This window comes from Bufo bufo, chromosome 5 (genome assembly GCF_905171765.1).
Source record: "Bufo bufo chromosome 5, aBufBuf1.1, whole genome shotgun sequence".
NCBI lineage: Eukaryota > Metazoa > Chordata > Amphibia > Anura > Bufonidae > Bufo > Bufo bufo.
In genome coordinates this window covers 461,926,785-461,944,898 of record NC_053393.1, presented here as the reverse complement: position 1 = coordinate 461,944,898, position 18,114 = coordinate 461,926,785, and the positions used below count along the sequence as shown (strand labels likewise).

Below are 18,114 nucleotides of genomic sequence, written 5' to 3'. Positions count from 1 at the left end.
GTTACCTCTTAAACACTGGAAAACTCCTTTAGCCATAGGGAAAATGGTCAGCACAGCTAAAGATAGAAGAGTCAGTGCCCAGTAATGCTCTTCCCTCTCCTTTGCAGGTTTTGTTTTTTTACTCTTGAAGGAACTGCCAGATAAGTTCACATGACCATATCTAGGCCAGTCAAGCTCGAGAATGAATAAATCGATCGGCAACTGAAAAGTATCATTACATTCAGCGGAACTAGCCCTACAAGGCATTGTGTCTGCTTTACCTCTGAATATACTTGTAGCATATTCCCTTTACATCCTATATTTTTCTTTTTTTCATAAACATGGTACACAATAAGAAAGCAATTCAGAAACGGACATATTATATTCAGTCATATTCCGGTATGTGCACTAAGCTGATCATACACATTAGATAAATATAGTTGGGATCCTCACACAGTCTATTGTGTGTGGGTACAGCCCAATTGCCCCTGCCATTGGAGTAAAAAATGTAAAAAATTGGGCATTTCAACATGTCCATTGTTTGTTCTCCAGGAGATAATTTCTTTCCATTCAGATAAACTTTCTTTCCAATCACTGTGTACATGTGGGGGATGGGGGAATAGGGAAACATTGATAATCAGTAAACCAAACACCTCTCATATGTGTATGACCAGTATTATTAGATATATTTGCTCAGGTCATATAACTTACAGTGCCATCTGTTCTTCTATTGGTTTGAACTGTGCACATACAGCTGTAAACAGAAAACATAAGAATAAGAACTACGTGTATCTCATAGAAACATAGAATGTGTCGGCAGATAAGAACCATTTGGCCCATCTAGTCTGCCCAATATACTGAATACTATGGATAGCCCCCTTCCCTATGAAGGATGGCCTTATGCCTATCCCATGCATGCTTAAACTCCTTCACTGTATTTGCAGCTACCACTTCTGCAGGAAGGCTATTCCATGCATCCACTACTCTGTCAGTAAAGTAATACTTCCTGATATTACTTTTAAAGCTTTGCCCCTCTAATTTTAAACTATGTCCTCTTGTAGCAGTTTTTATTCTATTAAATATTCTCTCCTCTTTTACCTTGTTGATTCCCTTTATGTATTTAAAAGTTTCTATCATATCCCCTCTGTCTCGTCTTTCTTCCAAGCTATACATGTTAAGGTCCTTTAATCTTTCCTGATAAGTTTTATCCTGCAATCCATGTAATAGTTTAGTAGCTCTTCTCTGAACTCTCTCCAAAGTATCAATATCCTTCTGTAGATATGGTCTCCAGTACTGCGCACAATACTCCAAATGAGGTCTCACTAGTGCTCTGTAGAGCGGCATGAGCACCTCCCTCTTTCTACTGGTAATGCCTCTCCCTATACACCCAAGCATTCTGCTAGCATTTCCTTCTGCTCTATGGCATTGTCTGCCTACCTTTAAGTCTTCTGAAATAATGATCCCTAAATCCCTTTCCTCAGATACTGAGGTTAGGACTGTATGATTGATTTTATATTCTGCTCTTGGGTTTTTACGCCCCAGGTGCATTATCTTGCACTTATCAACATTACATTTTAGTTGCCAGATTTTGGACCATTCCTCTAGTTTTCCTAAATCCTTTTCCATTTGGTCTATCCCTCCAGGAACATCAACCCTGTTACAAATCTTTCTGTCATCAGCAAAAAGACATACCTTACCATCGAGGCCTTCTGCAATTTCGCTGATAAAGATATTAAACAATATGGGTCCCAGAACAGATCCCTGAGGTACCCCACTGGTAACAAGACCTTGGTCTGAATATACTCCATTGACTACAACCCTCTGTTGCCTGTCCCTCAGCCACTGCCTAAGGCTACTTTCACACTAACGTTCGGGTGTCCGCTTGTGAGCTCCGTTTGAAGGGGCTCACAAGCGGCCCCGAACGCATCCGTACTGCCCTAATGCATTCTGAGTGGACGCGGATCCGCTCAGAATGCATCAGTCTGGCAGCGTTCAGCCTCCGCTCCGCTCCGCTTGCAGCGTTTGGGTGTCCGCCTGGCCGTGCGGAGGCAAGCGGATCCGTCCAGACTTACAATGTAAGTCAATGGGGACGTCTCCGTTTGAAGATGACACAATATGGCTCAATCTTCAAACGGATCCGTCCCCCATTGACTTTCAATGTAAAGTCTGGACGGATCCGTTCAGGCTACTTTCACACTTCGAATTTTTTTTAAACTATAATGCCGACGGATCCGTTCTGAACGGATCCAAATGTCTGCAGACATCAGACTCTGAACTGTAGTGTGAAAGTAGCCTAATCCATTCAACATGTGACATGTGATTATAATGGCTTCATTTTCCTTTCCAAGTTAGAAATGTTGTACATTTTTGAAAATGTGTAAAAAAAACAACATTCATAAATATGGAGGTCAGGTAACACTATATTTTTCAGTGCAAGTAAACCAACTATGGTGACTTTCTAATCTAATTTTTCAATTACTGTACATTTGTCATTTTTTTTTATTTTTTACTGATATTAGTAACTTTGATTTTCTTACATGAATTTTGTGTCGATGAGTTGTGACACAAGATACTATCGGTCATTTCACCAAACACAATGTGCATTAAAGGAAGGCAGATCCCGTTGCAGAGTGCCCCAAGAGACCCGATGATCATGTAGAATACATCCAGACCATCTGAATAGCGAAACTAAATAAAAACGAGATTCAAAGGAAAATAAGATTGAAGTTTAGTGCATGTCAAGAACATAGAAAGCTTGTAGCTCAGTCTTGCAAAGTTTGTAGACCCACTGCAATTCTAGGCTCTGCTATTCTGATCTGATATAGAGCCTGTAGTTAGTTTTATCTGTTTCCATAGGACACAGATATAATCTTGCATCCTACTCAGTGCTGGAAGGACAAGAGAACTATTGGTTCCCTGCCCTGCTGCTTGGCACTTTGTTGTGATACAAGATGTGCAATGACATTATTTCAACGCCTGCAATGTTTTATAGATGCCATCCTGGCCTGAAGAACAGGAAATTGCATAACTGGAGGACATACTGGGACTGAGGAAATGTAATGGTGAAGAGAAACCCCTTCACAGCAGCCCACCAAGCGAACAACACTCTCCAGGATACAGGCGTATCAATATCCAAATCTACCATAAAGAGAAGACTGCATGAAAGTAAATACAGAGGGTTCACTGCACGATGCAAGCCACTCATAAGCCTCAAGAATAAGAAGGCTAGATTGGACTTTGTTAAAAAACAACTTAAAAAACCAGCACACTTCTGGAAGAACATTCTTTGGACAGATGAAACCAAGATCAACCTCTACCAGAATGATGGAAAGAAAAAAGTATGGCGAATGCATGGTACAACTCATGATCCAAAGCATACCACATCATCTGTAAAACACGACAGAGGCAGTATAATGGCTTGGGCATGCATGGCTGCCAGTGGCACATGATGTGACACAGGACAGAAGCAGCCCGATAAATTCTGGGGTTTTCAGAGACATACTGTGTGCTCAAATGCAGCCAAACTGATTGGTCGGCGTTTCATAATGCAGATGGACAATGACCCAAAACATAAAGCCAAAGCAACCCAGGAATGTATTAAAGCAAAGAAGTGGAATATTCTTGAATGGCCAAGTCAGTCACCTGATCTGAACCCAATAGAGAATTTCACTTTTTCTTTTTTTTTTGTTATTAAATACTTTATTAGTTGTCCAACAATAACCATTACATAAATCATGTCATTACTTACATATATCAACAACATGTTTTCTTTTAACCCCACAAAAACTCCCCCCCTGCGATGCGTCTTCCTTCAGCGCCACTCCTCCGTCCTAAGGTCGAGGAGTAGCGCTGACGGGTGAAGAGCGGGGGATGCTCTATGAATTCCAGTCTCCCCAGGTTCCAATCCATTTTTTCTCAGCCTTTCTCTGCTTATACAAAATATATTCATATCTCTTAGTTAGGTTTACCCATGTATTCATAGTGGGACTGTTTCGTGAAAACCAGGAACGTCCTATCAAAAGTCATGCCAAAAACATTAACTTAAATTAAAAAAATTTTTTATGTTGCTGACAACTAACCTTGGCCAACTCACCCAGTACCCAACATTCAGCGGAAAAAGGGATCCGCACTTTCAATTTTCCATCAATATAGCTATGAATAGCCCCCCAGTAATGTTTCAACTCTGCATAGGACCAGAACATATGCAAATAATCCGCTTCAGGAATATCACACCTAGGACAGTTAGACTCATTCCTGATCCCACATCTTTTAAGCCAAAGAGGTGTAACATAAAGTATGTGTAGAATATTAAACTGCACCACAACGTGATTAAAGTTATGTGAAACCAGTTTTAAATTCAGAGTTACCTTCTGCTGGTCGTCAAGATGAATCATTGGACACTCATTTTGCCAAAACCTCTATCCAGCAGAAGAAACATCTCCAAATCGCGATATAAGTAAATTTTTATAAAGGTGAGAGATCTTCATCTTCTGATCCATATTCCCTATCCACTCATTAAATTATGTAGAAGTGTCTATTTGAAACCTATTTTTTTCCTTTATACTCAAAAGTGCCGACCTTACTGTAAATAACGAAACCATAATAATTTCTGTGCTTTTTCTCTCTGTGATAATTCTACAAATGAAATAATATCTCCATTACTTACTACCTGGGTCAAATATACAATATTACTTTTTTGCCAATATTGCTCCTTAGCTAATTCATCTAAAGTTTGTAAGTGCTGATTATACCATAAAGGAGTGCATCCTAGTGAACCTTTCACTCCACACCATAGTCTGATAGAATACCATGACTTCATAAAAAGATTCCTAGCTGATCTAAATTCTCTATCAGAGTTGATCAATTGATCAGACTCCAGTAGAGTAAAAAAAATTATCATATGGAGATCTGTTCACTAAGTCCCTGCAGAGTGGACTCTCTTTCCATTCCCGGAGAAAACAAAACTGTGCGGCAAAAAAATATCCCTTAAAACAAGGGAGGTTAACTCCTCCCCTCTCCAGGGGCTTATACCAATGCTCTAAATTAAGTCTTACCCGTTCCCTCCCCCAGAGTAGATCATTAATCATCCTTTCGATCACCTTAAATAATCTATCAGGGATCCAGACTGGAGAATTCCTAAAGAAATAAAGTAACTGAGGGAGAATAACCATCTTAACGAAGAATATTCTATCGGCCTTTGATAAAGGTAAACAAAGCCACGTTGTTATTTTTACCCTTAACTTATTAATCAGTGGCATCAAGTTAAGAGGAATAAAATCTTCCACCCTGGGGGAGACTATAATACCAAGATACTCAAAGGAATCAGCAATTTTTAGAGTGTTCAACGGACTATCATCGGGGAATGAAAATTTTTCTAAGGGCGTAGTCTTTATATCTAATGGCATGATCATGGTTTTATCACAATTCACATCCAGACCTGAGGCTTCTCCAAAATAATTTATAATTTGCATAATAGTTAAGAGAGTAGATTCTGTCTGTTGGACATAGAATAGAATATCATCGGCATATAAAGAAATGCGATCTTCCGTTCCCAATACCCCAAACCCTAGTATCCTAGAATTCTGTCTAACCCTGGCCGCCAAAGGTTCAATATAGATATCAAATAGAAGAGGAGATAGTGGACATCCCTGGCGAGTGCCCCTAGTCATGGGAAAGCTTCTTGTAAGATGTCCATTTATATTTAATCTTGCCGTAGGAGATCTATAGAGAAGCTTAACCATATTAATAAACCTAGGGCCAAAGCCCATCCTATGAAGCACTCTCCATAGAAATCCCCACTCAACTCTATCAAAAGCCTTAGAAGCGTCTATAGACAGGATAGATCGTGAGGGCCCTCCAGAGGTCTGTATATTAGAAAAAAGACGATGTAAATTATAATTAGTCCGCTTATTAGGAATAAAGCCATTCTGGTCTGGGTGTATAATTGTTGTCATAAGAATAGAAAGCCTCATAGCTAAGATTTTGGATTAGAGTTTAACATCTGTATTCAGCAAAGAAATAGGTCTATAAGATCCCAACTCATTAGGGTCTTTACCCTTCTTTAACATTACTGTTATCATGGCCTCTGTCATTGTTTCTGTGAGGACTCCCTTTTTTATTGAGTCAGAGAGTGTTCTCCACAGATGGGGAAAAACAACCTCCCCATATTTATGATAAAACTCATACGGGAGTCCATCCAATCCGGGGGAGGAGTTACCTGAGCAGGCGTTAATTGCATCCTCTATCTCTTGGGGACTCAAGTCCATCTCCAAAAGTTCCTTTTGCCCATCTGTAAGAACCGGAAGGGAAACAGAGTCCAAATATGAGTTCATCGCAGACTCTGAGAAAACACTCTTTGATTCATACAATTCCCGAAAATATTTTCTAAATACTTCTAAAATTCCCTCCTGGTCTTCCACAATAGTACCATCAGACATACGGATACTGCGGATCTCTTACTTTGAATCCTGGCTTGCTATTACTCTAGCCAGCATCTTCCCAGGGCGGCCTGCCTCTGAAAAATATTTTTGTCCTCTAAAAAAAAGCTTCTGTTGTGACTTTATCCAGAAGAAAGTCAGAAAAGGCCTGACTTGTCTTCTGCATAATCTCTCTACCTTCCTCTGTTTTCCCCTAGGCATACCTAGCCATTCCTACGGCGGCTGCTTCCTCTAATTCTTTCTCCTTCCTAGCATAGCGTTTTCTAAGATTTGCAATTATGCTGATAAAGATCCCTCTCATGAATGCTTTAAACGCATCCCAAATATATTGAAATTTAGCCGAGGCATAGTTCCTGTCCCAAAAGGAGATAATCTCCTTTTCTATCTGATTTATGATTCTCAATTATTAATAGCCAATGAGGATTCAATCTAAATGGAGGTTTCACTGTAGCATCATTCCTAACCATAGATAACTCTATTAAGAAGGGAACATGGTCTGAAACGGATCTGGCCTCGTATTTCATACGTTTAACACAATTTAGATAACCTTTATTTATCAAGGTCAGATCAATTCTAGACATAGAGGTTCCAGATTTACTAATACAGGAAAAAGCTCTTTTTTATCTAAATAGGTATTCCCAGACATCCACGAGGCCCATCTCTTGGCAAAAACGAGCCAGGGGGGACCCCTGCGCCGGGGAACACCCATTCCCTCCAATATAGATCCTATCTACCTCTGGATTCATCACACAAATAAAATCCCCATTGACTATCAACAAACAGTCAGGCCACTGATCCACAAAAGCCATCAAAGAGTTCAATACCTGTCTAGAAAACGGAGGGGGGATATATATAAACGCCAAAATACATAACTTTCCATCAAGCCTGCCATGAAGAAAAACATATCTCCCCTGTTTATCCATAGAGGAGGCCAAACATAAAAAATGTATCTGTTTGTGAATCAATACTATGACTCCTCTTGAATAAGTAGTATATGTGGAGTTGTAAACCTGTGTAGCCCAGCTCCCCCCAAGTCGGGGTGTCCTCTCCCGTGAAAAATGAGTTTCAACCAGACAAACAATAGCTGGCAGATGTCTCCTTATCAAGTCTAATACCGCCTGTTTTTTTACCTTGTCCCCTAGACCTCGAACATTCCATGTAAGTATTCTTATACTCATTAATTGATCCTAAAGCCCCCAAGTATCATCATCCTCAGGCCTCCCTCCGTTCCCCACCTCAACATTGGACGCATCGCAGTCCACTCCCCCCTCTGACAACCCCAAAGGGTTTTCAACCAAGTATTAGAAATTAGCATTTTATTTACAATTATTTAATTTGTCCAATTACTTTTGAGCCCCTGAAATAAAGGGATTGAGTTTAAAAAAGGCTTTAGTTCCTCACATTTTTATGCAATCATTTTGTTCAACCCACATGAATTTAAGCTGAAAGTCTGAACTTCAACTGCATCTGAATTGTTTTGTTCAAAATCCATTGTGGTAATGCACAGAACAAAAATTAGAAAAATGTTGTCTCTGTCCAAATTTATATGGACCTAACTGTATGGGCACAGAACTTGTGGCAGAACTGGAGACAGTCATGGCCTGGAGAAGCCAACTATAGTGGTCTGACCAAATGAAAAAAAAGGAAAGAGAAGAACTCCAGGGGAGACATCACCTGTAAGTCACCAAATATACTGTAAATGTTTATTCTGCCACTGACTGTGTCTGGGTAACCACGGGCGAATCTAGAGTTCCCCTCGGTCAGGAGGGGAACGTAGAGAAAAAAGAAAAGGTGTGGGGGGCGCACAATAGGGTAGTATGTTCAGTACAAACTTAATTGTTAAGCAAGTAGAGGTGCTCACCTTTTTAGGTTGTGCAATAATAGACACAACTCTATTGTAGGTATGTATGTATATAGAGACCTTTCGGATCCGTGAATGCAGCCGCAGAAGAGGTATCTTTGGGATCGGATGCCCAATCCCCCAAAGGATGCTTGTAGAAAAAGGGGTTTCTGATCAGGCGCAAAATCACAGGCTCCAATACGTCTCTTATGGATGAATCTTCTTTAATTACATAAAAGGTGAAGATGTATAGAACAACGCGTTTCAAGGCTCAAAATGTCCCCTTCATCAGGTTAACAGTAGTAGGTGACTACTGTTAACCTGATGAAGGGGACATTTTGAGCCCCGAAACGCGTTGTTCTATACATCTTCACCTTTTATGTAATTAAAGAAGATTCATCCATAAGAGACGTATTGGAGCCTGTGATTTTGCGCCTGATCAGAAACCCCTTTTTCTACTGACTGTGTCTGATCAGTGCTGTAGTCGCTTGTATGGTTGACAGCGTGATGATGGTTGGTAGCATTCTCTTTTGTGAAGCAACTCCAGGCACACCTTTATACGTGTTCAAGACATACCGTGTTTTGTACTGGTGCTGTATTTATGTAATGAGCTTGGTTCTGGTGCTGTATTTATTTATTGAGCTTGGTTCTGATGCTGTATTTAGGTAAGAAGCTTGGTTCTAGTGCTGTATTTATGTAAGGAGCTTGGTTCTGATGCTGTATTTAGATAAGGAGCTTAGTTCTGGTGCTGTAGTTATGTAATGAACTTGGTTCTGGTGCTGTATTTATGTAATGAGATTGGCTCTGATGCGGTATTTATGTACTGGGCTTAGTTCTGGTGCTGCATTTATGTAATGGAGTTGTTTATTGTAATGCATTTATTTATTGAGCTTGGTTCTGGTGCTGTATTTATGTAATGGGCTTGGTTTATGTAATGAGCTTGGTTGTGGTGTTATTTATGTAATGAGCTTGGTTCTGATGCTGTATTCATGTAATGAGCTTGGTTCTGGTGCTGTATTCATGTAATGACCTTGGTTCTGGTGCTGTATCTATGTAATGGGCTTTGTTCTGGTGAGGTATTTATGTAATGAGCTTGATACTGGTGCTGTATTTGTGTAAGGCTACTTTCACACTTGCGGCAGAGAGATCCGGCAAGCAGTTCCGTCGCCGGAACTGCCTGCCGGATCAGGCAAAATGTATGCTAACTGATGGCATTAGTAAGACTGATCAGGATCCTGATCAGTCTTAAAAATGCCTGATCAGTCGAAAAAATGCATTGAAATGCCGGATCCGTCTTTCCTGTGTCATCCGGCAAAAACGGATCCGGCATTTATTTTTTCACCTTTTTTTCAGTCTGTGCATGCGCATACCGGAAGGACGGATCCGGCGTTCCGGTATTCTGAATGCCGGATCCGGCACTAATACATTCCTATGGGAAAAAATGCCTGATCCGGCATTCAGGCAAGTCTTCAGTTTTTTTAGCCGGAGATAAAACCGTAGCATGCTACGGTTTTCTCTTTTGCCTGATCAGTCAAAACGACTGAACTGAAGACATCCTGATGCAAACTGAACGGATTACTCTCCATTCAGAATGCATGGGGATATACCTGATCAGTTATTTTCCGGTATAGAGCCCCTGTGACGGAACTCTATGCCGGAAAAGAACAACGCAAGTGTGAAAGTAGCCTAATAAGCTTTCTTCTGATGCTGTATTTATGTACTGGGCTTGGTTATGGTACTGCATTTATTTAATTAACTTGGTTCTGGTGCTTTATTTATGTAATGGGCTTGATTTATGTAATGAGCTTGTGCATTCGCTGTGGCATTGTTTCGATAAGCTTCTGCAATGTCACAATCTTTATTTCCATCCAGTGTTGTATACATTTTTCACCAAGATCTTGCATTGATGCTGGTAAAGTCTGATGCTGCACAAATCCTTCTCCAGCACATCCCAAAGATTCTCAATGGGGTTAAGGTCTGGACTCTGTGGTGGCCAATCCAGGTGTGAAAATGATGTATCATGCTCCCTGAACCACTCTTTCACAATTTGAGCCCGATGAATCCTGGCATTGTCATCTTGGAATATGCCCGTGCCATCGGGGAAGAAAAAATCCATTGATGGAATAACCTGGTCATTCAGTATGTTCAGGTAGTCGCTGACCTTATTCTTGGAGCACATACTGTTGCTGAACCTAGACCTGAACAACTGCAACCCCAGATCATAGCACTGCCCCCACAGCCTTGTACAGTAGGCACTAGGCATGATGGGTGCATCACTTCATCTGCCTCTCTTCTTACCCTGATGCGCCCATCACTCTTAAATAGGGTAAATCTGGACTCATCAGCCCACATGACCTTCTTCCATTGCTCCAGAGTCCAATCTTTATGTTTCCTAGCAAACTGAAGCCTTTTTTCCTGGTTCGCCTCACTGATTAGTGGTTTTCTTATGGCTACACAGCTGTTCAGTCCCAATCCCTTGAGTTCCCTTTGCATTGTGCGTGTGGAAATGCTCTTACTTTACCTATTAAACATAGCCCTGAGTTCTACTGTTGTTTTCCTTCGATTGGATTTCACCAAACGTTTAAGTGATCGCCAATCACGATCATTCAGGATTTTTTTCCCGCCACATTTCTTCCTTGAATATGATGGGTCCCCACTATCCTTCCAGTTTTTTATAATGCGTTGGACAGTTCTTAACCCAATTTTAGTAGTTTCTGCAATCTCCTTAGATGTTTTCTCTGCTTGATGTATGCCAATGATTTGACCCTTCTCAAACAGACTAACATCTTTTCCACGACCACAAGATGTGTCTTTCAACATGGTTGTTTAAGAAATGAAAAAACAACTCATTGCACCAGTTGAGTTAAATAACTTATTGCCAGATGAAAGATAATCGCCCATGCAGTAATTATCCAATAGGAGGCTCATAACTATTTGCTTAGTTAAATCCAGGTGGCGACTTTTTTTTTGGACAGGTAGTGTATTCATCTAATGACCTTGGTTCTTGTGCTGTATTTATGTAATGAGCTTGATCCTAGTGCTGTATTTGTGTAATCAGCTTTCTTCTGATGCTGTATTTATGTACTGTGCTTGGTTGTGGTGTTGTATTCATGTAATTGGTAAGGCACCAATACCACTAGGCAATCACTGTGTCCTCTCTGTTTACTGCTGTGGGACTTAGCCAGCAGTTAGCTATTTTCAAAAGTGGGAATGCAGGTATGACGCATATGTGTGGTTTGCTTTCCATTCACTTTGGTGTCCCAATCTTGAGCTAGGAGTGGGTCCTCCAGACGCAGGATTGGGTTGTGGTCCTGGTTTTGGGACCATTAGCTGTGCATTCTTTTCATCAGAAATGTGTTACATTTTAAATTTTATGGCACTAATTCAGTGTATTTATTTTCCTATAATGATTTCAGAGGTGTATGTGTGTGTGAGGGGTGGAGGGGTGCAATAAGTCTTCTCACACAGGGCACCATGTAACCTAAGGCCAGCCCAGGTCTGCTAGCTTTATTACTGTCTTAAAACAACTCTGTACAATAACTTGACATAAAAGAGGGAATTCTTACTTAAAGAGGACCTTTCATCAGAATCAAGTATGTAAACTGAATATACATACATGGAGAGCGGCGCCCAGGGATCCCCCTGCACTTACTATTATCCCCGGGCGCCGCTCCGTTCTCCGGTTATAGGCTCCGGCAAAGTCATAGTTAGGCTCCACCCATTTGAGCCTGCCGCGGTCTCCTTCTCCTATGCTGTAGCGCTGGCCAATCGCAGCGCTCAGCTCTTAGCCATGCTATGAGCTGAGAGTTAGGGTGGAGCCTAACTATGACTTTACCGGAGCCTATAACTGGAGAACGGAGCGGCGCCCGGGGATAATAGTAAGTGCAGGGGGATCCCTGGGCGCCGCTCTCCATGTATGTATATTCAGTTTACATAATTGATTCTGATGAAAGGTCCTCTTTAAAGTAACCAGTGCCCTCTGTTTTATTGCCATGAATCCAGGTCCTATCTGCATTCACCTAACATAGCCACCAGTTTCACCAACATAGATGACTAGGAGAGTATCTCTGACTACTGAAGCACAGTGTGCATAGGGTAGTCTGACATAATCCCCTCCATTATCAACCCAAGAGCAGGGGCAAATGTCTCAGACTACAGAAAGCACAATTTGCCCTGATTTATCACACATTCACTCTGGCTTTAAAAAGTTGCAAAATATGGCTTTCGTGATTCTTTGCATTTTTACACCACTCACTCCAGTTCTGAAATGTGGGTGGAAAACTCTGTGTGGTTTGCTATGTTAATGAGTTTAAATCCAGATTTATTACTGGGACTTTTTTGTAAAGAAAAGTCGCAATCTCACTCCCGAGATCCAGGGGGAATAGGAACACTGGAGTAGCTTTTCTGGATAAAACTATTAGGTTTAATCATAAGACAACTTTATCAAACAACATGTGACATTTGATAAATGTGGCATAAAGTATGCCAACGCAGACTCAAGTAAAACTGACTTCTGATATTCTCCTCATGTTAAATTCCTCCCATTGTATAGGCTAATCAGAGAAGCCAGTGGCCATTTTCGGCGAATGTAGATGGGGACCTGCAATTTGCAGATTTACAGCAGAATGAGACCTAGCTGTGCAGGGAACTGCAGTTGGCCCTATTCACCATGCACTTCTTTATCAACTTTGGGTCAACTTTGACTATTTTCCTGGATATATGATGCATCTTTGTCATACATAGAATGCAGAAAGCCAAGCTTGGTGGTTAAATGCAGACTGTCAAGCTTTACTGAGGTTCAAAGAGTCTTTGCCACCCTTTTTCACGTATTACCGTAAATTTTTCAAATTTGTTGTGGAAATCTGTTGAGGTTAAAACTGTGTACTAGTGTAGTGAGAAAGGGTAGACCCTCTTGGATCATGAATACTTCTCCCCAGAGCTATACTGGCTTCCCAAAGTATAAGGTGATCTTTAAATGGCTTCAGGATCTGACCCAGTTATGGTTTCCAAAGGTCAAATAGAAAAGAACAAAATTGGAATTGAATTTGGAGCAGATTCATTCTCACTAGCTTCTTTTTATGGGTGGATTTGCAGACATTGGAGCAGATTTATCATGAACATACACCAGATTTCTGGCATGAAAAGGTTGCAAACTGTATATGGTGTACGCCACTATTCTATGATAAATCTGCCCCATTGTGTTAGACCTTATTATAGACTATTATTCTTATTTATGTGATACAGTGAAAGGCAGATGCACGTATGCACAAGTTCTGTACAGATGGGTGGTTGGTCCTTATAATCTTTTCTTCTGGTGCATCTGAGTAAGGGTCAACCTTCCCCTTAATGGCAATCATGTACTCATTCTCCTATCTGCCTCAGCCTGAGAGTGAGACTGATACTATGGATGCTTAGTCTGTACGGACACGGATATTAATGACACTCCTTGTGGATATTAAATAAATAAGTTGCAAGGTAGACCCTGATTTACAACCAGCAGGTGTTACGGAGGTTCAGCAAGGAGCCACAGTACCCCGTCATCTGGAAAGTATTGTCATTTGTCACATCACAAAAACAGATGCCAGCGCTGCTGTGTGGGCCACACTGGTACTTGTAAGTTAACTGCATTATAAACTATTTCCAGATTTTTAACTATAGAAGTATAGAAGTGAACAATGCATCTAATGATTTGGTTGTCATGGATATGTCCAGGAATTCATCTCTATTGTGTTACCTATTGATATACTATTAGTATATTAAAAACATCTTTATGTCAAACAAAAAACAACTAACAAATACAAAGTTATATGAATATACAAATGCCACATGTGTCATACCACTGCTTCTTACTATACAATTCTTATACTGACAGGTATTCTGTAAATGGCTTACTTACAATTTTCACTGGACTAACAGCCTTTGCTTTCACTTTCTTCCCTTCTTTTCCATTTGCCTGCCTTTAAACAAAAGGAGGACAAAAATTTAACTAAAGTGGTTGTCTAACATAGAAAAAATAGGTCTGTTTTTCCCCCAGAAACAGCATCCAACTTGTCCACGGCATGTGAACAGTATTGTAGCTCAGCCCTATTTAATTGAAATGTTGAAAAAAGAAATTGATTTGATGTAAAATGATTGGCTTCTTTGACAGGTTTAGGCCTCCTGCACACAAACGTATTTTTTTGCGGTCCGCAAAAACGAGTCCCGTTTTTCCGTGATCCGTGACCGTTTTTTCGTCCGTGGGTCTTCCTTGATTTTTGGAGGATCCACGGACATGAAAAAAAAGTCGTTTTGGTGTCCGCCTGGCCATGCGGAGCCAAACGGATCCATCCTGAATTACAATGCAAGTCAATGGGGACGGATCCGTTTGACGTTGACACAATATGGTGCCATTTCAAACGGATCCGTCCCTATTGACTTTCAATGTAAAGTCTGGAGTCCCTTTTATACAATCGGATCAGAGTTTTCTCCAATCCGATGGTATATTTTAACTTGAAGCGTCCCCATCACCATGGGAACGCCTCTATGTTAGAATATACTGTCGGATATGAGTTAGATCGTGAAACCTCATTTCCGACAGTATATTCTAACACAGAGGCGTTCCCATGGTGATGGGGACGCTTCTAGTTAGAATATACTACAAACTGTGTACATGACTGCCCCCTGCTGCCTAGCAGCATCCGATCTCTTACAGGGGGCCGTGATCAGCACAATTAACCCCTCAGGTGCCGCACCTGAAGGGGTTAATTGTACTATCATATCCCCTTGTAAGAGATCAGGGCTGCCAGGCAGCAGGGGGCAGACCCCCCCCCCCTCCCCAGTTTGAATATGATTGGTGGCCAGTGCGGCCCCCCCCCCTTCCTCCCTCTATTGTAATAATTTGTTGGTGGCACAGTGTGCGCCCCCCCCGTCCTCCCTCTATTGTAATAATTCGTTGGTGGCACAACGTCCTCCCTCTAGTGTAATAAATCGTTGGTGGCACAGTGTGCGCCCCCATCGCCCCCCCCTCCCTCTATAGCATTAACAACATTGGTGGCCAGTGTGCGGCCTCCCATCTATCCCCCCCCCCGATCATTGGTGGCAGCGGGTTACTAGCAATAGTACAATAGTAAAAGATTCATACTTACCTGGGAGCTGCGATGTCTGTGTCCAGCCGGGAGCTCCTCCTTCTGGTAAGTGACAGTTCATTTAGCAATGCGCCGCACAGACCTGTCACTTACCAGTAGGTGGAGCTCCCGGCCAGACACGAACATCGCAGCAGCCACCAGCAGGTAAGTATAAATCTTCTACTATTGTACTATTGCTAAGTAACCATGGCAACCAGGACTGTAGTAGCGTCCTGGTTGCCATGGTTACCGATCGGAGCCCCAGCGATTAAACTGGGACTCCGATCGGAACTCCGCTGCCACCAATGATGGGGGGGGGGGGAAATGGGAGGCCGCACACTGGCCACCAATGTTGTTAATGCTATAGAGGGAGGGGGGCCGATGGGGGGCGCACACTGTGCCACCAACGAATTATTACAATAGAGGGAGGGGGGGGCCGCACTGGCCACCAACCTATTATTACAATAGAGGGGGGGGGGCCGCACTGGCCACCAATGATATTCAAACTGGGGAGGGGGGGAGGGTCTGCCCCCTGCTGCCTGGCAGCCCTGATCTCTTACAGGGGGATATGATAGTACAATTAACCCCTTCAGGTGCCGCACCTGAAGGGGTTAATTGTGCTGATCACGGCCCCCTGTAAGAGATCGGGTGCTGCGAGGCAGCAGGGGGCAGTCTTGTACACAGTTTGTAGTGTATTCTAACTAGAAGCGTCCCCATCACCATGGGGACGCCTCTGTGTTAGAATATACTGTCGGTTCTGAGTTTTCACGAAGTGAAAACTCAGCTATGAAAAAGCTTTTATGCAGACGGATCTTCGGATCCGTCTGTATAAAAAGTAACCTACGGCCACGGATCACGGACACGGATGCCAATCTTGTGTGCATCCGTGTTCTTTCACGGACCCATTGACTTGAATGGGTCCGTGAACCGTTGGCCGTGAAAAAAATAGGACAGGTCATATTTTTTTCACGGCCAGGAAACACGGATCTCGGATGCGGCTGCAAAACGGTGCATTTTCCGTTTTTTCCACGGACCCATTGAAAGTCAATGGGTCCGTGAAAAAAAATGGAAAACGGCACAACGGCCACGGGTGCACACAACGGTCGTGTGCAGGAGGCCTTATGATAAGTCCAGAACTGGACTAGAGAATCCAAAATTTAAATTGATGATAAGACCAAGTCCTACAAAAAGGGACGTAGCTAAAGGCTCATGGGCCCTGGTGCAAGAGTAGAGCTTGGGACCCCCTTTCTTCGGTGCTTTGTGGGGTCCCTAGCTGTACTTTTGCACTAGGGCCCATGAGGGGCAGCGAAGCACATAGCCTTGGTGCTGCCTGAGGCAAAAATTGAAACAGCAAACCCCATGCCAAATTCTTGACCTAACCCCATCCCTCCAGCCAGAGGTGTAACTTGACCAGCATGCACTTTCTATAATACCAGTGTTTTCTTATGTGGCACAAGGGTCTTTGGTCCCCCTCATGCTCCTGAGCCTGGTAGTGCCTCTGCAATCCCTTATGGCTACGCCCCTGCCTACAAAAAATCTTTGTATTTTGTACAGGTTCAAGGATGATAAGCACCATATGAAATCATAATAAGAACATAGAACCTCCCTTTTATGAGCATAGCAGAGCAAAACAGATTACTGAGAATTGCAAATAATTTACCTACAAACAATTTTGGAGATGGTCAAGTTTGGATGCTCTTTAGGTCTTATTAGATTTTGAAGACTATTTTTTTTTTAATTAGAGATGTCAATGTTCTACCCTGAATGCTATAGTAGATGTAGACAATATAAATCCATAATACATACACATTTTCTTTTTGACTTTCATCCAATAAAGATTCTGTTGTAGGCTGAATATTGTTGATCTCGGCATCTGCTTCTTTGACATGATTCCTTTTCTTGCCTCTGCTGGACAACCATGAAAACCACTGCACAACAAAAAATACGGTAGTTGGTATCATACACAATAAGAACATCATGTAATATCAAACACAGGACAATAAATATTAATGCCAGTAAAAGCATCAATAGGTGGTCCAGGGGTATTCATTTTTTATTTTTTACATTTTTTTTATTTTTTTTACATATGGCTCAGGGTTTGTTAAAAAAAAAAAAAGTAGTGACTGGCTGAGCGGGCCTCAGTGGACCAGTAATTGTCAGAATGGCAGCTTTTTTTTTTGCCTAAATTGAGCCATATACAGGTGAAACTCGAAAAATTAGAATATCGTGCAAAGTTCATTTATTTCAGTAATGCAACTTAAAAGGTGAAAGTTACATATGAGATAGATTCATTACATGCAAAGCGAGATATTTCAAGCCTTTATTTGTTATAATTTGGATGATTATGGCTTATAGCTTATGAAACCCCAAAGTCTCAATTTTGAGGTACCCTTTGCTCAGGGGGTATGAATAAATTAGCTGACTAGAGTGTGACACTTTGAGCCTAGAATATTGAACCTTTTCACAAAATTCTAATTTTAAGCTGCATTAATGCAATTCCTTTTAATTTGCATTACTGAAATAAATGGACTTTTGCACGATATTCTAATTTTTCAAGATTCACCTGTATAAAAATTTTGTACCACTGGACAACATCTTTAAAGGGGTTATCCCAAGACAACCATTTATCAACTATCTATTGAATCAAAAAGTATGAATACAGGGGTGGTCACAGATGTTCACCGCCACTCCTTTTAAAGGCTAAAAGATAGTTTAAAGGCTTTAACTGATGGAAATATACAACACTGAGTCTATG

At 41.6% G+C, this 18,114-nt stretch overlaps 2 protein-coding genes across 2 annotated transcripts in view; both read right to left on the bottom strand.

Annotated features, from left to right (window-relative positions):
* Window positions 1-18,114, bottom strand: part of LOC121002302 (ATP-binding cassette sub-family B member 5-like) — a 1,125,761-nt gene that overhangs the window by 559,827 nt on the left and 547,820 nt on the right. The gene's annotated exons all lie outside the window — the stretch shown is intronic.
* LOC121002303 (ATP-binding cassette sub-family B member 5-like) overlaps window positions 1-18,114 on the bottom strand; it is a 202,694-nt gene that overhangs the window by 150,020 nt on the left and 34,560 nt on the right. Inside the window, exons 2-5 of the mRNA XM_040433703.1 lie at window positions 17,166-17,287; window positions 14,153-14,213; window positions 2,517-2,667; window positions 691-733 (exon numbers count right to left, since the gene is read on the bottom strand). Coding sequence (XP_040289637.1) covers window positions 691-733; window positions 2,517-2,667; window positions 14,153-14,213; window positions 17,166-17,287 — 377 coding nt within the window. The remainder of the gene's footprint in view (window positions 1-690; window positions 734-2,516; window positions 2,668-14,152; window positions 14,214-17,165; window positions 17,288-18,114) is intronic.